Source organism: Erythrolamprus reginae, chromosome 1, assembly GCF_031021105.1.
Source record: "Erythrolamprus reginae isolate rEryReg1 chromosome 1, rEryReg1.hap1, whole genome shotgun sequence".
In the NCBI taxonomy this organism is placed as follows: domain Eukaryota; kingdom Metazoa; phylum Chordata; class Lepidosauria; order Squamata; family Dipsadidae; genus Erythrolamprus; species Erythrolamprus reginae.
In genome coordinates this window covers 396,583,186-396,603,343 of record NC_091950.1, presented here as the reverse complement: position 1 = coordinate 396,603,343, position 20,158 = coordinate 396,583,186, and the positions used below count along the sequence as shown (strand labels likewise).

The 20,158-nt window shown below is 40.9% G+C and overlaps 1 protein-coding gene across 1 annotated transcript in view; it reads left to right on the top strand.

The window, feature by feature from the left end:
* The first annotated feature begins 2,008 nt into the window (after window positions 1-2,008).
* Window positions 2,009-20,158, top strand: part of STX1A (syntaxin 1A) — a 114,814-nt gene continuing 96,664 nt past the window's right edge. Inside the window, exon 1 of the mRNA XM_070742137.1 lies at window positions 2,009-2,071. Coding sequence (XP_070598238.1) covers window positions 2,042-2,071 — 30 coding nt within the window. The 5' untranslated portion in view covers window positions 2,009-2,041. The remainder of the gene's footprint in view (window positions 2,072-20,158) is intronic.

Here is a 20,158-nt window from a genome sequence, read left to right as displayed (position 1 = left end):
TGTTGCTAAGCGAGGCAGTTGTTAAGTGAATTTTGTCCACTTTACAACTTTTCTTGCCACAGTTAAGTGAATCACTGCAATTGTTAAGTTAGTAACACCATTGTTAAGAGATTCTGGCTTTTCCATGCTCATCAAAACTTGCAAAAGGCGATGACATGATTTATTTATTTTTATGTATATATTTATTTGTCAAACATGTACAAGATGGCAGGTATAGGTACAAGCATAAATATAAGCAAAGTAACTACAGATAAATGAGAACAACAGGCCAGCAAGACAGGGACAGTATTTGATTGGATTGGATTGGATTTGTATGCCGCCCCTCTATGTAGACTCGGGACGGCTAACAACAGTAGTAAAACAGCATATAACAATCCAATATTAAAACAGTTAAAAACCCTTATTGTAAAACCAAACATACATACAGACATACCATGCATAAAATTGTAAAGGCCTAGAGGGAAAGAGTATCTCAGTTCCTCCATGCCCGGCGGCAGAGGTGGGTTTTAAGATGCTTACGAAAGGCGAGGAGGGTGGGGGCAATTCTAATCTCTGGGGTGAGTTGGTTCCAGAGGGCCGGGGCCTCCACAGAGAAGGCTCTTCCCATGGGTCCTGCCAAGCGAACCTGGGCAAATGCCTCCCTTGCCACAGCCAATAGGCACGATGGTGCACAGACAGTAGGCACAATGGGGCACTTATGCATGCTTCTTACAGATCTCTTAGAAATGGGGTGAGGTCAACAACAGACAGTTAAAGTTTTGGGGGGTTGGGGAAAAGTCAGGTAGTGAATTCCAGGCATTGATCACTCTGTTGTATTTTCTGAAATAGAGTTTGCAGGTGTTTACATTAATTTTGTATCTATTGTGTGCTTGTATATTGCTGTGGTTGAAGCCGAAGTAGTTATTGACAGGTAGGACATTGTGGCAGACTACATTTAGATTGATTCGAAGGTAATGTAGTTCTAAGTCCCAAGATTTCAAATCCGGTGGAATAAGATGTTCTGTTGAAAGCGGAGGAGTGGAAGACTCTTCTGGTGAAATATTTTTGGACTATTAATGTCTGAAATGCAGTGCGGGTTCCAGACAGGTGACCTGTATTCAAGGTTTGGTCTAATACAGTGGTTCTCAACCCATGGGACGCGACCACTTTGAAAGTCAAACAACCCTTTTAAGGGGGTTGCCTAAGACATCAAAAAACAAATATTTCCAATAGTCTTAGGAACAGAGACACTGTTCCTCATTATTATTATTATTATTATTATTATTATTATTATTATTATTATTATTATTATTATTATTATTATTATTATTATTATTATTATTATTGTTATTGTTATTATTATTGTTGTTATTATTTAGATTTGTATGCCATCCCTCTCCGAGGACTCGGAGCAGCTCTTATCTATCTCCAGACAGGTCCACCCACCCACAAATAGACTACTGCAAAAAAAACCCCCAAAACTGTAACATGGGAACTTCTGAGTATGTGCAGAAAACTGCGCTTGCATCACCATTTTATTTTCAGCTTTTTTTTTTTGCAGTTTTTTAAAAAATTCGTCCACTCTTCTATTCTTTCTCTGATATATTTTATTCCTATAGATCTTATTCCTATATCCTATATCTTTATTCCTATATTTTATTCCTATATATTTTCTATTCTTTCTCTGATATATTTTATTCCTATATCTTATTCCTATATCTTATATCTTTATTCCTATATTTTATTCCTATATCTCTTCTATTCTTTCTCTGATATATTTTACTACGAGAACTGTATATCCTCTCTATAACCATCATTGTGTATTGGACAAAATAAATAAATAAACAAACACGCACACCCACCGCAGGAACTTCGCGGCCGCCCGCAGTCCCGTCGAGTGGGCGGGGAAGGGCGGGGCTGCCGCCTCCGACGCGCCAGCCACCGGGCGCATGTGCCGCCTCCCGCCCCCTCTCCGCTCCTCCCTTCACCCCCCCCACCCCCACCGATCGCCCTCCCGGTTGCCGGAGAGCCGAGCGGCGCAGCCCCAGGAGAAGCGAGCGCCATGAAGGATCGGACGCAGGAGCTGCGCACGGTGAGTGATTCAGGATCTGAGCGCCTGGAAGGTGTCTCCGAGGAGGGGAAGGAGGGAGGCGGCCAGACGCGCCGCGGCAACAGGCGGTTCTGTCGCTCGCCTTGCTCTCTCCCCGACGGCCGCTTTGCTCCGGTACCCGGAGTGACGCCCCGTCAATGGGAAGATGGACTGGCGGGGAAGGCGCGGCGGTAGTCACCATCTCCTTTTATCTGGGTGCGCCTGTATCATCTCCAGCGGCGGGAGAAAGGATGCTCCATTGGGAGTCAACAGGGTGGTGGCCTTCCTTCATTCCCTCCCTCCCTCCCTCCTTCCTTCCTTCCTTCCTTCTATCCTTCCTTCCTTTTTTCCTTCCTTCCTTTCTTTCTTCCATCCTTCCTTCCTTTCTTCTATCCTTCCTTCATTTCTTCTATCCTTTGTTCTATCCTTTCTTCTATCCTTCCTTCCTTCCTTCCTTTCTTCCTTCTATCCTTCCTTCCTTCCTTCCTTCCTTCTATCCTTCCTTCCTTCCTTCTATCCTTCCTTCCTTCTTTCCTTCCTTTCTTCCTTCCTTTCTTCTATCCTTCCTTTCTTCTATCCTTCCTTCCTTCTATCCTTCCTTCCTTTCTTCTATCCTTCCTTCCTTCCTTTCTTCTATCCTTCCTTCCTTCCTTTCTTCTATCCTTCCTTCCTTCCTTCTATCCTTCCTTCCTTCTATCCTTCCTTCCTTTCTTCTATCCTTCCTTCCTTCTATCCTTCCTTCCTTTCTTCTATCCTTCCTTCCTTTCTTCTATCCTTCCTTCCTTCCTTCTATCCTTCCTTCCTTTCTTCTATCCTTCCTTTCTTCTATCCTTCCTTCCTTTCTTCTATCCTTCCTTCCTTCCTTCCTTCCTTCTATCCTTCCTTCCTTCCTTCCTTCCTTCTATCCTTCCTTCCTTCTATCCTTCCTTCCTTCCTTCTATCCTTCCTTCCTTCCTTCTATCCTTCCTTCCTTTCTTCTATCCTTCCTTCCTTCCTTCCTTTCTTCTATCCTTCCTTCTTTCCTTCCTTCCTTCCTTCCTTCCTTCTATCCTTCCTTCCTTTCTTCCTTCCTTCCTTCTATCCTTCCTTCCTTCTATCCTTCCTTTCTTCTATCCTTCCTTCCTTCCTTCCCTCCCTCCCCCTTCGGCATCTTTTCCAGCCGGTGCCTTGTCTTTGCCTGTGCGGGAGGCGGGGGTGGGAAAGTCTGTGGCAGACGGTGGTGGTGGTGATGGTGATGGTGGTGAGTTGGGAAGTGTGGGATGGAGAGATGACGAAGGGATGGAGGAAGCGGAGGAAGAAGACCTGTGACTGAAAGGGTGGATTTCTGGGTGGATTAAATTGGGGGTTGGGATGTGATTCCCACCACCAATTTATCCACCCTGGCCTGGATAGGATTTCTTTATTTTATTTTTATTTGTTTTGTCTAGTACATAATGAGTCGAAATAACATATCAATATACATGAAAACGGATTAGAAAAACATTGGGAGTAATAGAGAAGAAAGTGATCATTGAAATAGTGGAGTTTATATCCGTGATGCAAGAAAAACATAAAGAGACATTTGGACAGGACAGAACAGAACAAAACAGAATAGAATAGAATAATTTTATTGGCCAAGTGTGATTGCACATGCAAGGGATTTGTCTTTGGTGCATATGCTCTCAGTGTACATAAAAGAAAATATACATTTGTCAAGAATCATGGGGTATACAGTAACGCTTAATGATTATCATAGGGGTCAAATAAGCAATGAAGAAACAATCAATATTAATGAAAATCCTAAGGATACAAGCAACAAGTGGGATGAAATGGGCGATAGGAATGGTGAGAAATTTGAGGATTTGCCCACCCTTCAAAACTGTAAAATAGCCTACCCTACTGTATTAACCTAGCCCGCTGATTTGAGGGCTTTAGCTGGGGATGAGAAGCTTGAAAAAAATTAGGCGGAAACAAGGTTCCGTTCATTAATGATGGCTGTCGAATGAACAAAGTTCTAAAGAGGAAGAGAAGTAGAATGAGGCAAGGGAGAGGATGCACAAACTAAGCCATTTATTCACCGTATTTATTCATTAGATTTCTTCTCAATTGACTCGGGGTGGTTTACAACAGAGATAAATACAAAAATACAAATTACACTGTGTAGAAATCTAATGTTAAAATTCTAAAAATCTTTTAAAAACCCAAATCTTAAAAACTCAATAATCCACATTAGCCATTCATGGGCCTCAGAGTTAGTTCTTAGCCCTTGAATTAACAACCAGTCCTTTCATACCTGTTTCAAAGTTAACAATAGTGCTGTTGTTGCAAATGCACCCGGAAAAAAAATGGGATTTACTGCCTTGTACTTAAGACTCCCTTGGCCATTGAATCCAAATTTGCATGCTTGAAAACCAGCATGTATTTATAAATGGTTGCAGCATCCTGAGGTCACAATTTCCGATTTTTCCCAGCTGGCTTCCAACAAGCAAAGTCAGTGAGGGAAGCCAAATTTGTTTCATGAATGTGTGATTCTCTTAACAACTGCAATTCCCAGCAGACTCTGATGGGTACCACCATTGTGTACTATCATAGAAACATAGAAACATAGAAGTCTGACGGCAGAAAAAGACCTCATGGTCCATCTAGTCTGCCCTTATACTATTTTCTGTATTTTATCTTTGGATGGATATATGTTTATCCCAGGCATGTTTAAATTCAGTCACTGTGGATTTATCTACCACATCTGCTGGAAGTTTGTTCCAAGGATCTACTACTCTTTCAGTAAAATAATATTTTCTCATGTTGCTTTTGATCTTTCCCCCAACTAACTTCAGATTGTGTCCCCTTATTCTTGTGTTCACTTCCCTATTGAAACACTTCCCTCCTGGACCTTATTTAACCCTTTTATATACAGTATTTAAATGTTTCGATCATGTCCCCCCTTTTCCTTCTGTCCTCCAGACTATACAGATTGAGTTCATTGTCTTTCCTGATACGTTTTATGCTTAAGACCTTCCACCATTCTTGTAGCCCGTCTTTGGACCCGTTCAATTTTTTCAATATCTTTTTGTAGGTGAGGTCTCCAGAACTGAACACAGTATTCCAAATGTGGTCTCACCAGCATTCTATACAGCGGGATCATAATCTCCCTCTTCCTGCTTGTTGTACCTCTAGCTATGCAGCCAAGCATCCTACTTGCTTTCCCTACCACCTGACTGCACTGTTCACCCATTTTGAGACTGTCAGAAATCACTACCCCTAAATCCTTTTCTTCTGAAGTATTTGCCAATATCAAAACTGCACAAAAAGCATGGTGTTTCATCCCACCCCCCCAAAAAAACCTGTTTTATTATCTTTATTTTGTTCAGACCCTGTTCTCTTGAAAACACTGGTATGGCTTAATAGAGGATTGGAAAACCTGAACATATATGGAATATTACTATTGTGCATTCATACCGATAACTTCATTGCTGGTTAGTCTAACCAAGAATGTTTTAAACCATGAAATTTACTGTACTTCGCTAGCAGACAATCTAGGGGATTGACTTATTCATAAATCTAATGGGTTGATTTTTAAAAATTATGTAACTTTTGGAATGAAAGGGGAATGCATTTTGGAATGTTATTTTTTGATTGGATGATGATAAAGATAAATTGTTATGTAATTGTTACAATTCTGTTTGCTACCTAAGTGTCTGAAGTTGATGCCCCTTGATGTTTGATTATGTAACCAAGCCTACATGAACATAGAAGGTGCTTCTATCTAAGTGAGCAAATACAATTGTGGAATGAGGTTCGGAATGTTCAGTATGGAAAAAAAGAAATGAAGGCAGACATGATAATTGGGTTCAAGAACAAGAAGAGAAGTAACAGGAAGAAGTGTCAAGAACTCTTTTTTATGGCTATAGAAACTAGGATCAGAAGTAACAGGTGTCAGGAGCAGCTTACTTAGATTTTATTTAAATAGAAGGAAAATATTCCTGCTAAGATCTATACAACAGTAAAACAGTCTATCTATAGTAGTTGAAAATGTCAAGAGTATAGCATCCATCCATGATGGCGAACTTATGGCACAGATGCCACAGGTTGCATGCGGAGCCATATCTGCTGGTATGCGAGTCATTGCCCTAGTTCAGCTCCAGCAGGTTCCAACTGATTGGTTGCATTGGTTGCCAATCAATTTCCGGTCACAATTCAAAGTGTTGGTTATGACCTTTAAAGTCCTTCATGGCACTGGAGCAGAATATCTCCGAGACTGCCTGCTGCCGCACGAATCCCAGCGACCAATTAGGTCCCACAGAGTGGGCCTTCTCCGGGTCCTGTCAACTAAACAATGTTGGTTGGCGGGCCCCAGGGGAAGAGCCTTCTCTGTGGCGGCCCTGACCCTCTGGAACCAACTCCCCCCGGAGATTAGAACTGCCCCTACTCTCCTTGCCTTTTGTAAGCTCCTTAAGACCCACCTTTGTCGTCAGGCATGGGGGAACTGAGACATCTCCCCCGGGCATATACAATTTATGAATGGTATGTCTGTATGTATGTATGTTTTAGAAAATGGGGTTTTAAACATATTTTTAAACTGTAATTTAGATTTTTTTGTAAATTGTTTCACTTTGTTGTGAGCCGCCCCGAGTCTGCGGAGAGGGGCGGCATACAAATCTAAATAATAAATAAATAAATAAATTTTTGACTCACATGGACGTGCACAGATGCTCTGGGAGGGCATTTTCACCCTCCGGAGGGCCTCCAGGGGATCAGGGGAGGGCGTTTTTGCTTTTCCCAAGCTCCAAAAAACCCTCTGGTTTTTCGCCCTCCCCAGGCTCCAAGAAAACTTCTGGAGCCTGGGGAGGGCGAAAAATGGGGCTACTGGGCCTACCGGAAGTCAGGAAATGGGGGAGCATGGGTGTGTGTTTGGGGGGGTTTAGATTATGGATATGGCTATGCGCACATGTGAACATGTGCATAATTTTGGCACCCAGGGGAAAAAAGGTTCACCATCATTGGCATATATTGTGGCCTCTGTCCACAACTTTTTAAACACAGAACATAGAATTATAGAGTCAGAAGGGACCTTGGAGGTCTTCTAGTTCAACCCCCTTGCTCAAACATGAGACTTGATATCATTCCAGAGAAAGGGCTGCCCAGTCTCTTCTTTAAAACCTCCAGAGATGGAGAACCCACAACTTCAGGAGGTAAGTCTAGTTAGGTCAGTGTTTCCCAACCTTGGCAACTTGAAGATATTTGGACTTCAACTCCCAGAATTCCCCAAACAGCGAGTGCTGGATGGGGAATTCTGGAAGTTGAAGTCCAAATATCTTCAAGTTGCCAAGGTTGGGAAACACTGGGTTAGGTGTTCTCACGACCAGGAGATTTCTCCATGGTTCTAAGTTGGATCCCTCTTTAATGACCATCCAAAGCGTTGTATCATTTCCTAGGATCATGTAGTAGCTTTAGAGGGCAGCCATATGATGCAGAGCAAAATGTGGTTCCTTTAAAGAGTTATGGACTAATTTCAATTCAGATACTAAAGCACATACCGTATATACTCGAGTATAAGCCGAGTTTTTTAGCCCCAAAAATGGGCTGAAAAACACAGCCTCGGCTTATACTCGGGTCATTGACAAAGTCACCACACGAGGGCGCCATTGCTTGAGCCAGAGCGAGGAGGCACCAGCTTTTGTCCCCTCTGGCACACCGTAGTTCCTCTCCCTAGCTCAAGCAAAGAAGGCAGCCATTTGCAATGGTGAGTCGGATTAAAAAGGCCCCCTGCTGTCAGATTCTCCTCCCCCTCCTTTGAAAGGATTTAAACTGTTTAAAAAATGGTATTTTGTGGTAGTTGCTGTCCTTGCTTGGATAGGATCTAATAATGTGTTATGAGGCAGAGCTAGACAGGAATTCTTTTTCTATCTGTCTATCTTTCTATCTATCTATTTTTCTATCTATCTATCTATCTGTATCTATTTCTATCTATCTATCTATCATCTATCTATCTATCTGTATCTATTTCTATCTATCTATTTTTCTATCTAACTATTTTTCTTTCTATCTATCTATCTATCTATCTATCTATCTGTATCTATTTCTATCTATCTATCTATCTATCTATCTATTTTTCTATCTGTCTGTCTGTCTGTCTGTCTATCTTTCTATCTATATCTATCTATCTATCTATCTATCTATTTTTCTATCTGTCTGTCTGTCTATCTTTCTATCTATATCTATCTATCTATCTATCTATCTATCTATCTATCTATTTCTATCTATCTATCTATCTATCTATTTTTCTGTCTGTCTGTCTGACTATCTTTCTATCTATATCTATCTATCTATCTATCTATCTATCTATCTATTTCTATCTATCTATCTATCTATCTATCTATCTATCTATCTATTTTTCTGTCTGTCTGTCTGTCTGTCTGTCTATCTTTCTATCTATATCTATCTCTATCTATCTATCTATCTATCTATCTATCTATCTATCTATCTATCTATCTATCTATCTATTTGGTTTTCTATGCTGATAACCTCACAGCAGCTAATGCTGAAGCTCTTCTTTGGATATACTTATTTGTTTGTTTGTTTGTTTATTTATTTAATTGGATTTGTATGCAATCCCTCTCCAAGGACTCAGGGTGGCTCACAGCATATATAAAAACAGAACAATAATGTAAATCCAATTAATGATGAGAAGGAATCCAGTTTTGAAGGATTTTAACTCTTAGGTTTTAGCTTTGTTCCTGATCGAGCTACTTTTTTTACTTTTTAATTTATTGTTAATATTGTTAATTTGTTTACCCTCTTTTAAATTTACAGAGCTAGTTTACTGGTTTTCTTTAAAATAAATATTCTAAAACATGTCTCAATTAATGTAATTTTATTGTTTTCCATTTTTATAAGTTACCAGTAGCCACTGCATTTTCTAACCTCGGCTTATACTCGGGTCAATACGTTTTCCCAGTTTTTGTGGCAAAAATTGGTGCCTCGGCTTATACTCGGGTCGGCTTATACTCGAGTATATACGGTATTTGGAATTAAATCCAGAATGCTTCTGCACTCTGGAATATGCACTTTAGATCTGGAGAGGTACCATATAAAAATCCAAGAAGCTATTAGAAAGAAGAAATCTTCCTTTAAATAATGGGAATTTTCCCAGATGAGTTCAAAACCCCTACAAATTTTGGCAAAAGCAATATAAACTGTCAGTAAAGATACAAGATAATATACTGGTAGCCCTATACGAAAGATAGTTAAGACAATTTTAAAAACCCCATTTAATTATATTTGAAGAAAGAATCTGAGTAACCGGAAGCTTTAAAAGTGGAAATTGCAGAAAAATAATAATGAATCATTCACTTTTGGTTTTGCTGCTGAATGTACAAGAGATGCCTGTATGGTAGTTTAACAGGGGCAACAACACATGAGATTATACATAAATTGGAAAATTAAAAACAATTCTCTGCTTCAGAATGCAAATATGAAATTTCACTTGAAAAATGAGCTACATAGAAAAAATGGTTATGGGCTGACTGGAAAGTAAACAGATAAGCACTATTTTGGGCAATGGTTAAGACCTCGAGCTAGAAACCAGAAAACCTGTGAGTTCTAATCCTGCCTTAGGTAGTACAATGTGAACTGGGTGAATTTGAGCCAGTCTTTCTCTCTCAATTCTAGGAAGGAGGCAATGAGAAACAACTTCCCAAAAGGTCTTGCTAGAACACCGCAGGGATTTGACTAGGGCAGTCACCAGGAGTCAGTGTGGACTTTAAAGCCCTTACAAATACACACAAGAGGGCATGGCAGGTTATACAAAAACTAACGCTTAGTGTGAAAAAATAAGAGGCAGAGTTTTTCTCCTTCTATCACAATGTTAGTACTTGTTGAAGCCATTAGAACAAGATTCTGGGAGATTGAGCACTGATTAAAAGAAAGTTTTACTTACAAAATATACAGATAAACTGTGGGTTTCATCTGTATATTGGCAATTTTTAAAAGAGGCTGGGTAGATTTGTGCTTAATCAGTGGCTGTTAGTGGCTGCTTGCTTTCTCTAGAGCAGCCGTCTTGGCTTGTTTAAGATGGATAGACTTGATGAAAACAATCAAATCTTGGCTTGTTTAAGATGGATAGACTTATATTATACCCTCTGGAATCAACTCCCTCCCCCCCCCCCCCCAGATCAGGACTGTCTCCACCCTCCTCTTCTTAAAACCCACCTCTGGGAAAGACTTAATGAACTCAAGCTGTATAGTCTGGAGCAGTGTTTCCCAACCTTGGCCACTTGAAGATATCTGGACTTCAACTCCCAGAATTCCCCAGCCAGCATACCCTCTGGAATCAACTCCCCCCGCCCCCCCGGTCCTCGCCTTTTGCAAACTTGTTAAAACCTACCTCTGTTGATTCCCCTGGGGCCGTTCCATTTTATGTATGGTTTGTTTGGGATGTATGACTGGTTTTTATGTTAATGCGTTTTAAACTGTTTTTTAATCATTAGATTTGTACTGTATTTGTTGTTGTGAGCTGCTCCGAGTCTCCGGAGAGAGGCGGCCTACAAATCTAATTAATAATAATAATAATAATAATAATAATAATAATAACAACAATGATAATAATAATATATTAGATTTGTATGCCGCCTCTCTCCGGAGATTCGCAGCGGCTCACAACAACAAATACAGTACAAATCTAATGATTAAAAAACAGTTTAAAACACATTAACATAAAAAACAGTCATACTGTACATCCCAAACAAACCACACATAAAATGGAACAGCCCCGGGGGAATCAACAGAGGTGGGTTTTAACAAGTTTGCAAAAGGCGAGGAGGGTGGAGGCAGTCCTGATCTCCGGGGGGCGGGGGGAGTTGATTCCAGAGGGTATGCTGGCTGGGGAATTCTGGGAGTTGAAGTCCAGATATCTTCAAGTGGCCAAGGTTGGGAAACACTGCTGCAGACTATACAGCTTGAGTTCATTAAGTCTTTCCTGATACGTTTTATGCTTAAGACCTTCCACCATTCTTGTAGCCCGTCTTTGTCCATATCTTTTTGTAGGTGAGGTCTCCAAAACTGAACACAGTATTCCAAATGTGGTCTCACCAGTGCTCTGTATAGCGCGATCACAATTTCCCTCTTCCTGCTTGTTATACCTCTAGCTATGCAGCCAAGCATTCTACTTGCTTTTCCTACCACCTGACCAATAGGATTGTAACTTTGAACAGTCTGTGCAACTTCAAATGAACTGTGGTAACTCAAGGACTACCTGTAGAGCAATTCTGCATGTTTTTATTACTATCCCTCCATTCTTGTAAGGTACCTTACATGGGTGGGGAGTCCCTTTCTATTTATTTCCCAACAAATGCCCTGTGAAATAAGTTGGATGGAGATAGAACAGCTGATTTCCCCCAATACACGAAACAGAATTACTGCTCCAATCCATTTGTTGGGTTAGCATAGTATCTTGAATAGAAACTGAATCGTAGGTGCACAATTGAAACAGCTGTAAAACTATTTCAGTGATGCAGTCACTGTAGTAAATGGGAATTTAAACTCAGGTCTCCTAATATAAGCCCAATATCTTAACCACTATGCAATGCCTGCTTGTGAGATATTAAACAGTCTGGCTTTTTTCTATACTTTAAATTATAAATTATTCAGGGCTGAAGGAGGATAACTTTCATTTGCCTGTGAGGGAAGATTAAAGTATTAGTGAATTTCAGTTTATGAAAAGAAGGCGACATGGGAGGAATATGGTTGGGAAGTTCACAAATTTGTGCAGTTTGGGAAGAAAAAATAGAAGCTTCATTCCTTTGTGTCTTTAATGGGAGGGTCCCCAGTCGCTTTCTCATGAAAGGCCCAGAGCTTAAAGGCAGCAGATTTAATTTACATATAGATGACCCCAAATTTAATCCATATCACCTGCAATTAAAAACCAGGAGTTACCAGTAATTATCCGAATAGCCTGCCAGTTGAAGAAAACTCTGCCTGGGTTCGTACAGTGCGATAATTTTGATTTAATTATGATTTATTCAATGAATCATGGTCTGGGCTACTTAGCATGGCACTCACTCTACAAACTATGTAATTAAAGCTGTTCAAAATATAACAGCAAAGCATAAAGCACCAAGGCTAGAAAGAAAAGGTATGCCCATGTCACACCAACACTCCGCAGTCTGCATTGGTTGCTGATCAATTTCCAGTCACAATTCAAAGTGTTGGTTTTGACCTATAAAGCCCTTCATGGCATCAGACCAGAATATCTCCGGGACCGCCTTCTGCCGCACGAATCCCAGCGACCAATTAGGTCCCACAGAGTTGGCCTTCTCCAGGTCCCGTCGACTAAACAATGTCATCTGGCGGGTCCCAGGGGAAGAGCCTTCTCTGTGGCGGCACCGACTCTCTGGAACCAGCTCCCTCCGGAGATTAGAACTGCCCCCACCCTACTTGCCTTTCGTAAACTCCTTAAAACTTACCTCTGCCGTTAGGCATGGGGGAATTGAGGCACACCCCCCCCCGGACCTATACAATTTATGTATGGTATGTTTGTGCGTATGTCTATTTTAATAATGGGTTTTTTAAAAGTTTTTTTAAATTTATTAGATTTGTTATGAATTGTTTCATTGTATGCTGTGAGCCGCCCCGAGTCTACATAGAGGGGCGGCATACAAATCTAATAGATAGATAGATAGATAGATAGATAGATAGATAGATAGATAGATAGATAGATAGATAGATAGATAGATAGATAGAGATAGATAGATAGATAGATAGATAGATAGATAGATAGAGAGAGAGAGAGGGGGGGGAGAGATAGATAGATAGATAGATAGATAGATAGAAAGATAGAGAGAGGGAGATAGATAGATAGATAGATAGATAGATAGATAGATAGATAGAAAGATAGAGAGAGGGAGATAGATAGATAGATAGATAGATAGGGAGGGAGAGAGAGAGAGGTAGATAGATAGATAGATAGATAGATAGATAGATAGATAGATAGATAGATAGAGGGGGGGAGAGATAGATAGATAGATAGATAGATAGATAGAAAGATAGAGAGAGGGAGATAGATAGATAGATAGATAGATAGAAAGATAGAGAGAGGGAGATAGATAGATAGATAGATAGATAGATAGATAGAAAGATAGAGAGATAGGGAGGGAGAGAGAGAGAGGTAGATAGATAGATAGATAGATAGATAGATAGATAGATAGATAGATAGATAGATAGATAGATAGATAGATAGATATAGTGTGACTTTTAGGCCCTTCTGAACCATGTAAGCCAACTGGGTGATTTTTACCTCATTGGCAGGCTCAGGTTGCCGCTACCACCACTAATAGTGCATTGCGCGCACAGATTTGCTTCTTCTGCGCACATCCCAGCGATATTTTGCCTCTGGGCATGCACGGAAAGCTAAATCTCATGACGGAATGCGCATGCATACAAAACTTTGGCAATTTTTTTTGTTTCCACGCATGCGCAGAGGCAAAAAATGGTCAAACTCTCTCACGCACACGTGCCCCCTTCACAAAATTTTGTTTTCTGAGCATACGCAGAAGCAAAATCTTCTCAGACGTAGGAGATGCGAAGCTGCGCACGCAGCTCAACTTTCACTACCGGTGTGGCATCCTTATCTGTACTGGTAGCAGCCTGCTACTGCTCGTAGGTTCATTGTGGGAAAATAGGAGAAGGAAGGAATAGTGTGTGTATTCTCAACCTTTTCCTCACTGCAGAATCCCTTGATACAGTGTTCCCTCACCACTTCACGGTTCACTTTTTGCGGCTTCAGTGCATCGCAGGTTTTTATATAGTATATTTTATACAGGTGCGCATGTGCGGTCAGGGGCTCACGTTGTCTGCTGGAGCCGGCGGCGGGTGAGTGGCTGGGCACGGGAGGGGAAGGCCTTGGCGGCTGGGATTCTAGGGCTGCCCGGGGGTCGGGAGGCTGTGGCGGAGCTGGGGGGGAAGCGGAAGGCTCACCATCCTCTTCCTCAGTGGCTTTCCTACTTATTGTCCCTACTTCATGGATTTTTGTTTATTGCAGGTGGTTCTGGAACGTAACACCCGCGATAAACGAGGGATCACTGTTTACCTTTTGTGGTTATGGATCATAGCAATGAACACCCCCCCAAAACCTAATTCAAGTTTTAAATCATAATATTTCTTCAGGCCTTTGCAGGATCAGCTATGCGATGTGGCCATCCAGAGTGGACCACAGATTAAGGCTACCTCAATCTGGTCACCTCAATCTGTGGACCACAGATTGAGAACCATTAACTTAGAAGCACAACATTGCCACTCTTGTGCTAAGCCAAAACCACCTATCAATATTAGGACAAAGCTCGTGACATTCCATTCTATTCTTCATTGACGTATTCTATTCTCATATCTTTTCTTCTATCCTTCCCCTGATATTTACTACTACATGTTTTTATTCTCTTTAACTTTCAATTTGTATTGGGCTGACTGACTGACTGACTGAATAAATAAATAAATAAATATTTTATGTTTGGTATGTATGTGTTGTTTGGTTTTTAAATATGATAGGGTTTTATATGCTTCTTTTTTAATATTAGATTTGTTTTGCTATAATATTGTTTTTATTATTGTTGTGAGCTGCCCCGAGTCTTCAGAGAGGGGCGGCATACAAATCTAATAAATTATTATTATTATTATTATTATTATTATTATTATTAAACAAACAAACAAACAAACAAACAAACAAGCAAACATTCAAATGTTTCAAATCAAACCAAACAACTACCTTGGTCAAGATATAAAGACTAGGACTCAACTTCTATAGATGGAGTGAGGCTCTGATTTTAGGAGAAGATGGCTATATATGACAATCTATTTTTTAAATACACCCCACACCATAAAACAAAATATCTTTTAATAAAGAGAGTAGGCAGATATTTTGTCGTTAGTAGCTGCACAGGGTGTAGGAAGCTTCTGACTAATAGATGCTATGGATTTTTTTTTTAAAAAGATGATTTTATTATAACCATCTGGAAACTTATGGTTGTCCACTTTTGGAAGCAGGATACTAAATAAAGTGTATAATGAAGTTTTGAAAGGAAAAAGAAATGTAGAAAAAATTGCAGCTGGAAGGAAGTTCCTCTGCTTAAAGTGTGGTCAGTTTTCTCTCTCAAAGATGGGCGCCTCATTAACAAGCAAACTCTCCCAGTGCCTACCAGAGAAATGGGGAAAACTGGCATTTTTAAAACTCAGGGAAGACTGCCTGTTATTATTTCATCCTCAAAGGACGAGGACCCTTACTCTTAATTAATAATCTACTTTTAAGAAATTAAATCATCTCCCAGTGTGTTGAGAGCACTGTAACTTTACAAATAAACTTTAACAGATTGGGATTCTCTCCCCTCAGTTCCCCCTTTCTTATATTAAGTAGCAAATTGACTTTATTATTATTTATTATTATTTATTAGATTTGCATGCCACCCCTCTCCGAAGACTCGGGGCGGCTCACAACAGCAATAATACAATACACAGAGTACAAATCCAATATAAATTAAAAACGAAATTTAAAACCCATAGATATTAAAAACCATCATTACTGCACAATCATACCATTCTCATGTATTACAGTCAGGGAAAAAAGGTGGTAGTGGGGGGAAGAGATAATTATTCCCCCCAAGCCTGGCGACATGGATAGGTCTTCAACATCTTGTGGAAGGCGGGAAGAGTAGGGGCAATTCAAATCTCCTTGCGAAGTTGGTTCCAGAGGGCCGGGGCCCCACAGAGAAGGCTCTTCCCCATGGTCCCACCAGACGGCATTGTTTAGTCGATGGGACCTGGAGAAGGCCAACTCTGTGGGACCTGATTGGCCACTGGGATTCATGACTTATTGAATACTGTGTGATTTGGACCTAATAGTTATTATTATTTTATTAATTTCAATTGATGCTTTCATGTAGAAACGGTTACTTAAGAGCTGACAATCTCAGAGTTGGCCTTCTTCGGGTCCCGTCAACAAAACAATGTCTTCTGGTGGGCCCCAGGGGAAGAGCCTTCTCTGTGGCGGCCCCGACCCTCTGGAACCAACTCCCCCCGGAGATCAGGATTGCCCCCACCCTCCTCACCTTTCGCAAACTCCTTAAAACCCACTTCTGCCGTCAGGCATGGGGAAATTGATTCCCCCGGGCCGTTCCATTTTATGTATGGTTTGTTTGGGATGTATGACTGTTTTTTATATTAATGAGTTTTAAACTGTTTTTAATCATTAGATTTGTACTGTATGTTGTTGTTGTGAGCCGCTCCGAGTCCTCGGAGAGGGGTGGCGTACAAATCTAAATCTAAATAATAATAATAATAATAATAATAATAATAATAATAATAATAATAATCTAAAAATCGACCTGCAGCGACTCTGGCATAAGCCAGTGAAAGTGGTCCCAGTGGTACTTGGCACGCTGGGCGTAGTGCCAAAGGATCTCAGCAGACATTTGAAAACCATCGGAATTGACAAAATCTCCATCTGTCAATTGCAAAAGGCCGCTTTACTGGGATCGGCAAACATAATTCGCCGCTGCATCACACAATCCTAGGTGCTTGGGAAGAAATACTGGTAATGAAATATGAAATCCAGCATAGTGATCTCGTTTGCTGTGTTGTACTGATAATGATAATAATAATAATAATAATAATAATAATAATAATAATAATAATAATGTAGACACTAAGTTCAGTATTGGGTTGCTAGACGGCATGGGTCACAATGTGTACTGGTAGCAAAAATGGAGCTGCGCACACAGCTTTGTGTCGCCGGTATGTGCGAGCGCACCCTAACAAGATTTTGCTTCTGTTCATGCACAAGAAGCAAAATCTCGCGAGAGGTCATGCACATGAGAGAGATTTCGGCAATTCTTTTGTTTCTGCACATGCGCGGAAGCAAAAAGAAAGTCACCAAAATCTCATGCACACACGTCCTCTCGTGAAATTTTGCAGACGCGAAATCTCGCTGGGACATGTAAGCATGCACACTGGCGACGCAAAGCTGCTTGTGCATTGTGCATTGTTCTGGCAGTGGCGGTAAGTAGCAACCTCTGCCTGACTGAGTTGACCCCTGTCTTGCCATGACAATTTTTGCATTGTCATCCTTTTGCATTGTGTTGTCTGCATCTCAGATTTGCAACTTTATTGAATGACCCAGTTTTCATCAAAATGGCCCTGTAGTCATTTTCCCCGTCAATGTGGATAATTGCTGTAATTTATTCCCCAATTCTCTTTTTGAAATCACAAACTCTTTCAATTTGCAGTTGAAATTTGCAGAAAAAGAATTACAAATAAGGGCAAGGCCTTGCGTAAGTTGTCTCCATATTCCTTTGGCAGCAAATGTTCACAACACTGGGCTTTTTTTCTCTACTGTAGTCACTACGAGTCAACAACTATTTTATGGTACATAATCGGTGCACCTTTTCTCTACATGTTATTTGTTCTCTCTTTCTCTTTTCTTTTGCTTTAATGTAATCAGCATTCTATTGGGTGTTTACTTTTGGATTTGCACAAAAGAATGAAGTGTATCCTTTACTCAGCCATAATTTGGAATAGCTTGCTTTGCGATTATTGACAAAAATACTGAAAGATGGGGTGAGTGGCCTAGTAAGATAAAGAATACAGGTAGTCCTAGACTTATAATAGTTCATAAGTGACCATTCAAAGTTACAACGGCACTGACAAATAGGACATAGGACCATTTTTCGCAGTTATGACCTTTGCAGCATCCCCATGATCATGTGATCAAAATTCAGATGCTTAAAATTGGTTCATATGTATGATGATTGCAGTGTCTCAAGGTCATGTGATCAATCAAGAATTGATCTCATTGTAATTCTTGTCTGGAACATTTGCCTCAAATCCTCTATTCCTTTTCTGGAGTGGTAATGTGATTGGCAGATATCTACCCCACTCACCACAGTAAGAGTAGAGGTCTTAATTAACCATGTTGCCTATCACATGGTTCTCATGCATAGTCAGAACATCAGGTAGTGACTTGGAACAGATTTAAAAGAAGCAGACCTCTAAGTGTGTGGACTAACAGGCTACTTGCCAATCTAATGTGATGTGCCGGTGCCTGGAGGCTGTTGGGGCCTGGATGGGTGTCAACAGACTCAAACTCAACCCGGATAAGACGGAGTGGCTGTGGTTTTGCCTCCAAAGGACAACTTCATCTGTCTGTCCATCACCCTGGGTGGGGGAATTATTGACCCCCTCAGAGAGGATCCGCAACTTGGGCGTCCCCCTCGATCCACAGCTCACATTAGAGAACCATCTTTTAAGTTTAAGTTTAAATTTAAGTTTAATCAGATTTGTATGCCGCCCCTCTCCGCAGACTCGGGGCGGCTCACAGCAGCAGCAACACAATGTACAACAAATCCAATATTTAAATTAATTTTAAAAACCCCACAAGTTAAAACCAATCATACACACTAGCGTACCATACATAAATTTTATAAGCCTAGGGAGAAGGAACATGTCAATTCCCCCATGCCTGACAACAGAGGTGGGTTTTAAGGAGCTTACGAAAGGCTAGCTGTGGCGAGGGGGGCGTTTGCCCAGGTTCACCTGGTGCACCAGTTTCGGCCCTATCTGGATCGGGGCTCACTGCTCACAGTCACTCATGCCCTCATCACCTTCGACGCTCGACTACTGTAATGCTCCCTACATGGGTCTACCTTTGAAGAATGTTCGGAAACTTCAGATCGTGCAGAATGCAGCTGCGAGAGCAATCATGGGCTTCTCTAAGTATGCCCATGTTACTCGAACACTCCGCAGTCTGCACTGGTTGCCGATCAGTTTCCGGTCACAGTTCATAGTGTTGGTTATGACCTATAAAGCCCTACATGGCATCGGACCAGAATATCTCCGGGACCGTCTTCTGCCGCACGAATCCCAGCGACCGGTTAGGTCCCACAGAATGGGCCTTCTCCGGGTCCCGTTGACTAAACAATGTCGTCTGGCGGGACCCAGGGGAAGAGCCTTCTCTGTGGTGGCTCCGACCCTCTGGAACCAGCTCCCCCCAGTGATTAGGATTGCCCCCACCCTCCTTGCCTTTCGGAAACTCCTTAAAACCCACCTGTGCCGTCAGGCACGGGGGAATTGAAACATCTCTCCCTTGCTCATATAGTTTTTGTGTATGATTCGACTGTGTGCTTGTTTTTTATATATTGGGGTTTCTTTTGGATTTTTAACCTGTAATTTAGATTGCTAAATATTAGATTTGTTACTATGTATTGTTTTTTACCATTGTTGTGAGCCACCCCGAGTCTACGGAGAGGGGCGGCATATAAATCCAATAAATCTAATCTAATCTAATATTCAACTGAGTCAGTGATGGTGAATAGCATTTTAGCTTAATGCTTTGGAAAGGCCCAAAGATTTATTTTCATTCCATTCCATAGCTATAGCATTTGCTTGCTTGGTGTTGTTGTGATCAAGCTATAGTTGGTAGGTCGTGCACAGAGCAAAGACGCTTTTTAACTTTGGGTTTTACCATGTTGCACGAGTACATTTAAATTGCATCAACAGCAGCCAAAAATCATATTATTGACATCCAATCCCTTGAGGCTCCAATCTTTAAGACAGTGGAATTTAAAGAGCTGTCAGTACTTCTGTTCCTAATAAACAGAAGATTTTGCTTTATTTTCAGGACTCTAAGAGTCTTCCTCTATCCTCCATTGATGTTTTGCATTTTATTCTTATATCTTCACTCCTATCCTTCCTTCCTTCCTTCCTTTCTTTCTTTCTTTCCTTTCTTTGATATATATTTATTTATTTATTATTTATTACTTAGATTTGTATGCCGCCCCTCTCCGAAGACTCGGGGCGGCTCACAACATGTAAAAACAAATCATAAGCAATCAGACAAATTTAAAATATTTAAATATTTAAAAAAACCCCTCTTGTTAGATAAAAGCTTTCCACCATCTCCTCTGGTCTTTTACCTGTGTTGAGGATGATAGGATAATTTTGATTCATCTCTTGGGGCTTCTGGGCTCCCTTTGTGCTGCATATGAGCAATAATGGAATGCTGAAAAGGTTGGGCTGAAATCAATACCGGTCTGTACATTCAGCTGTCTGAATTCTAGGGCTGGAGACAAGGAA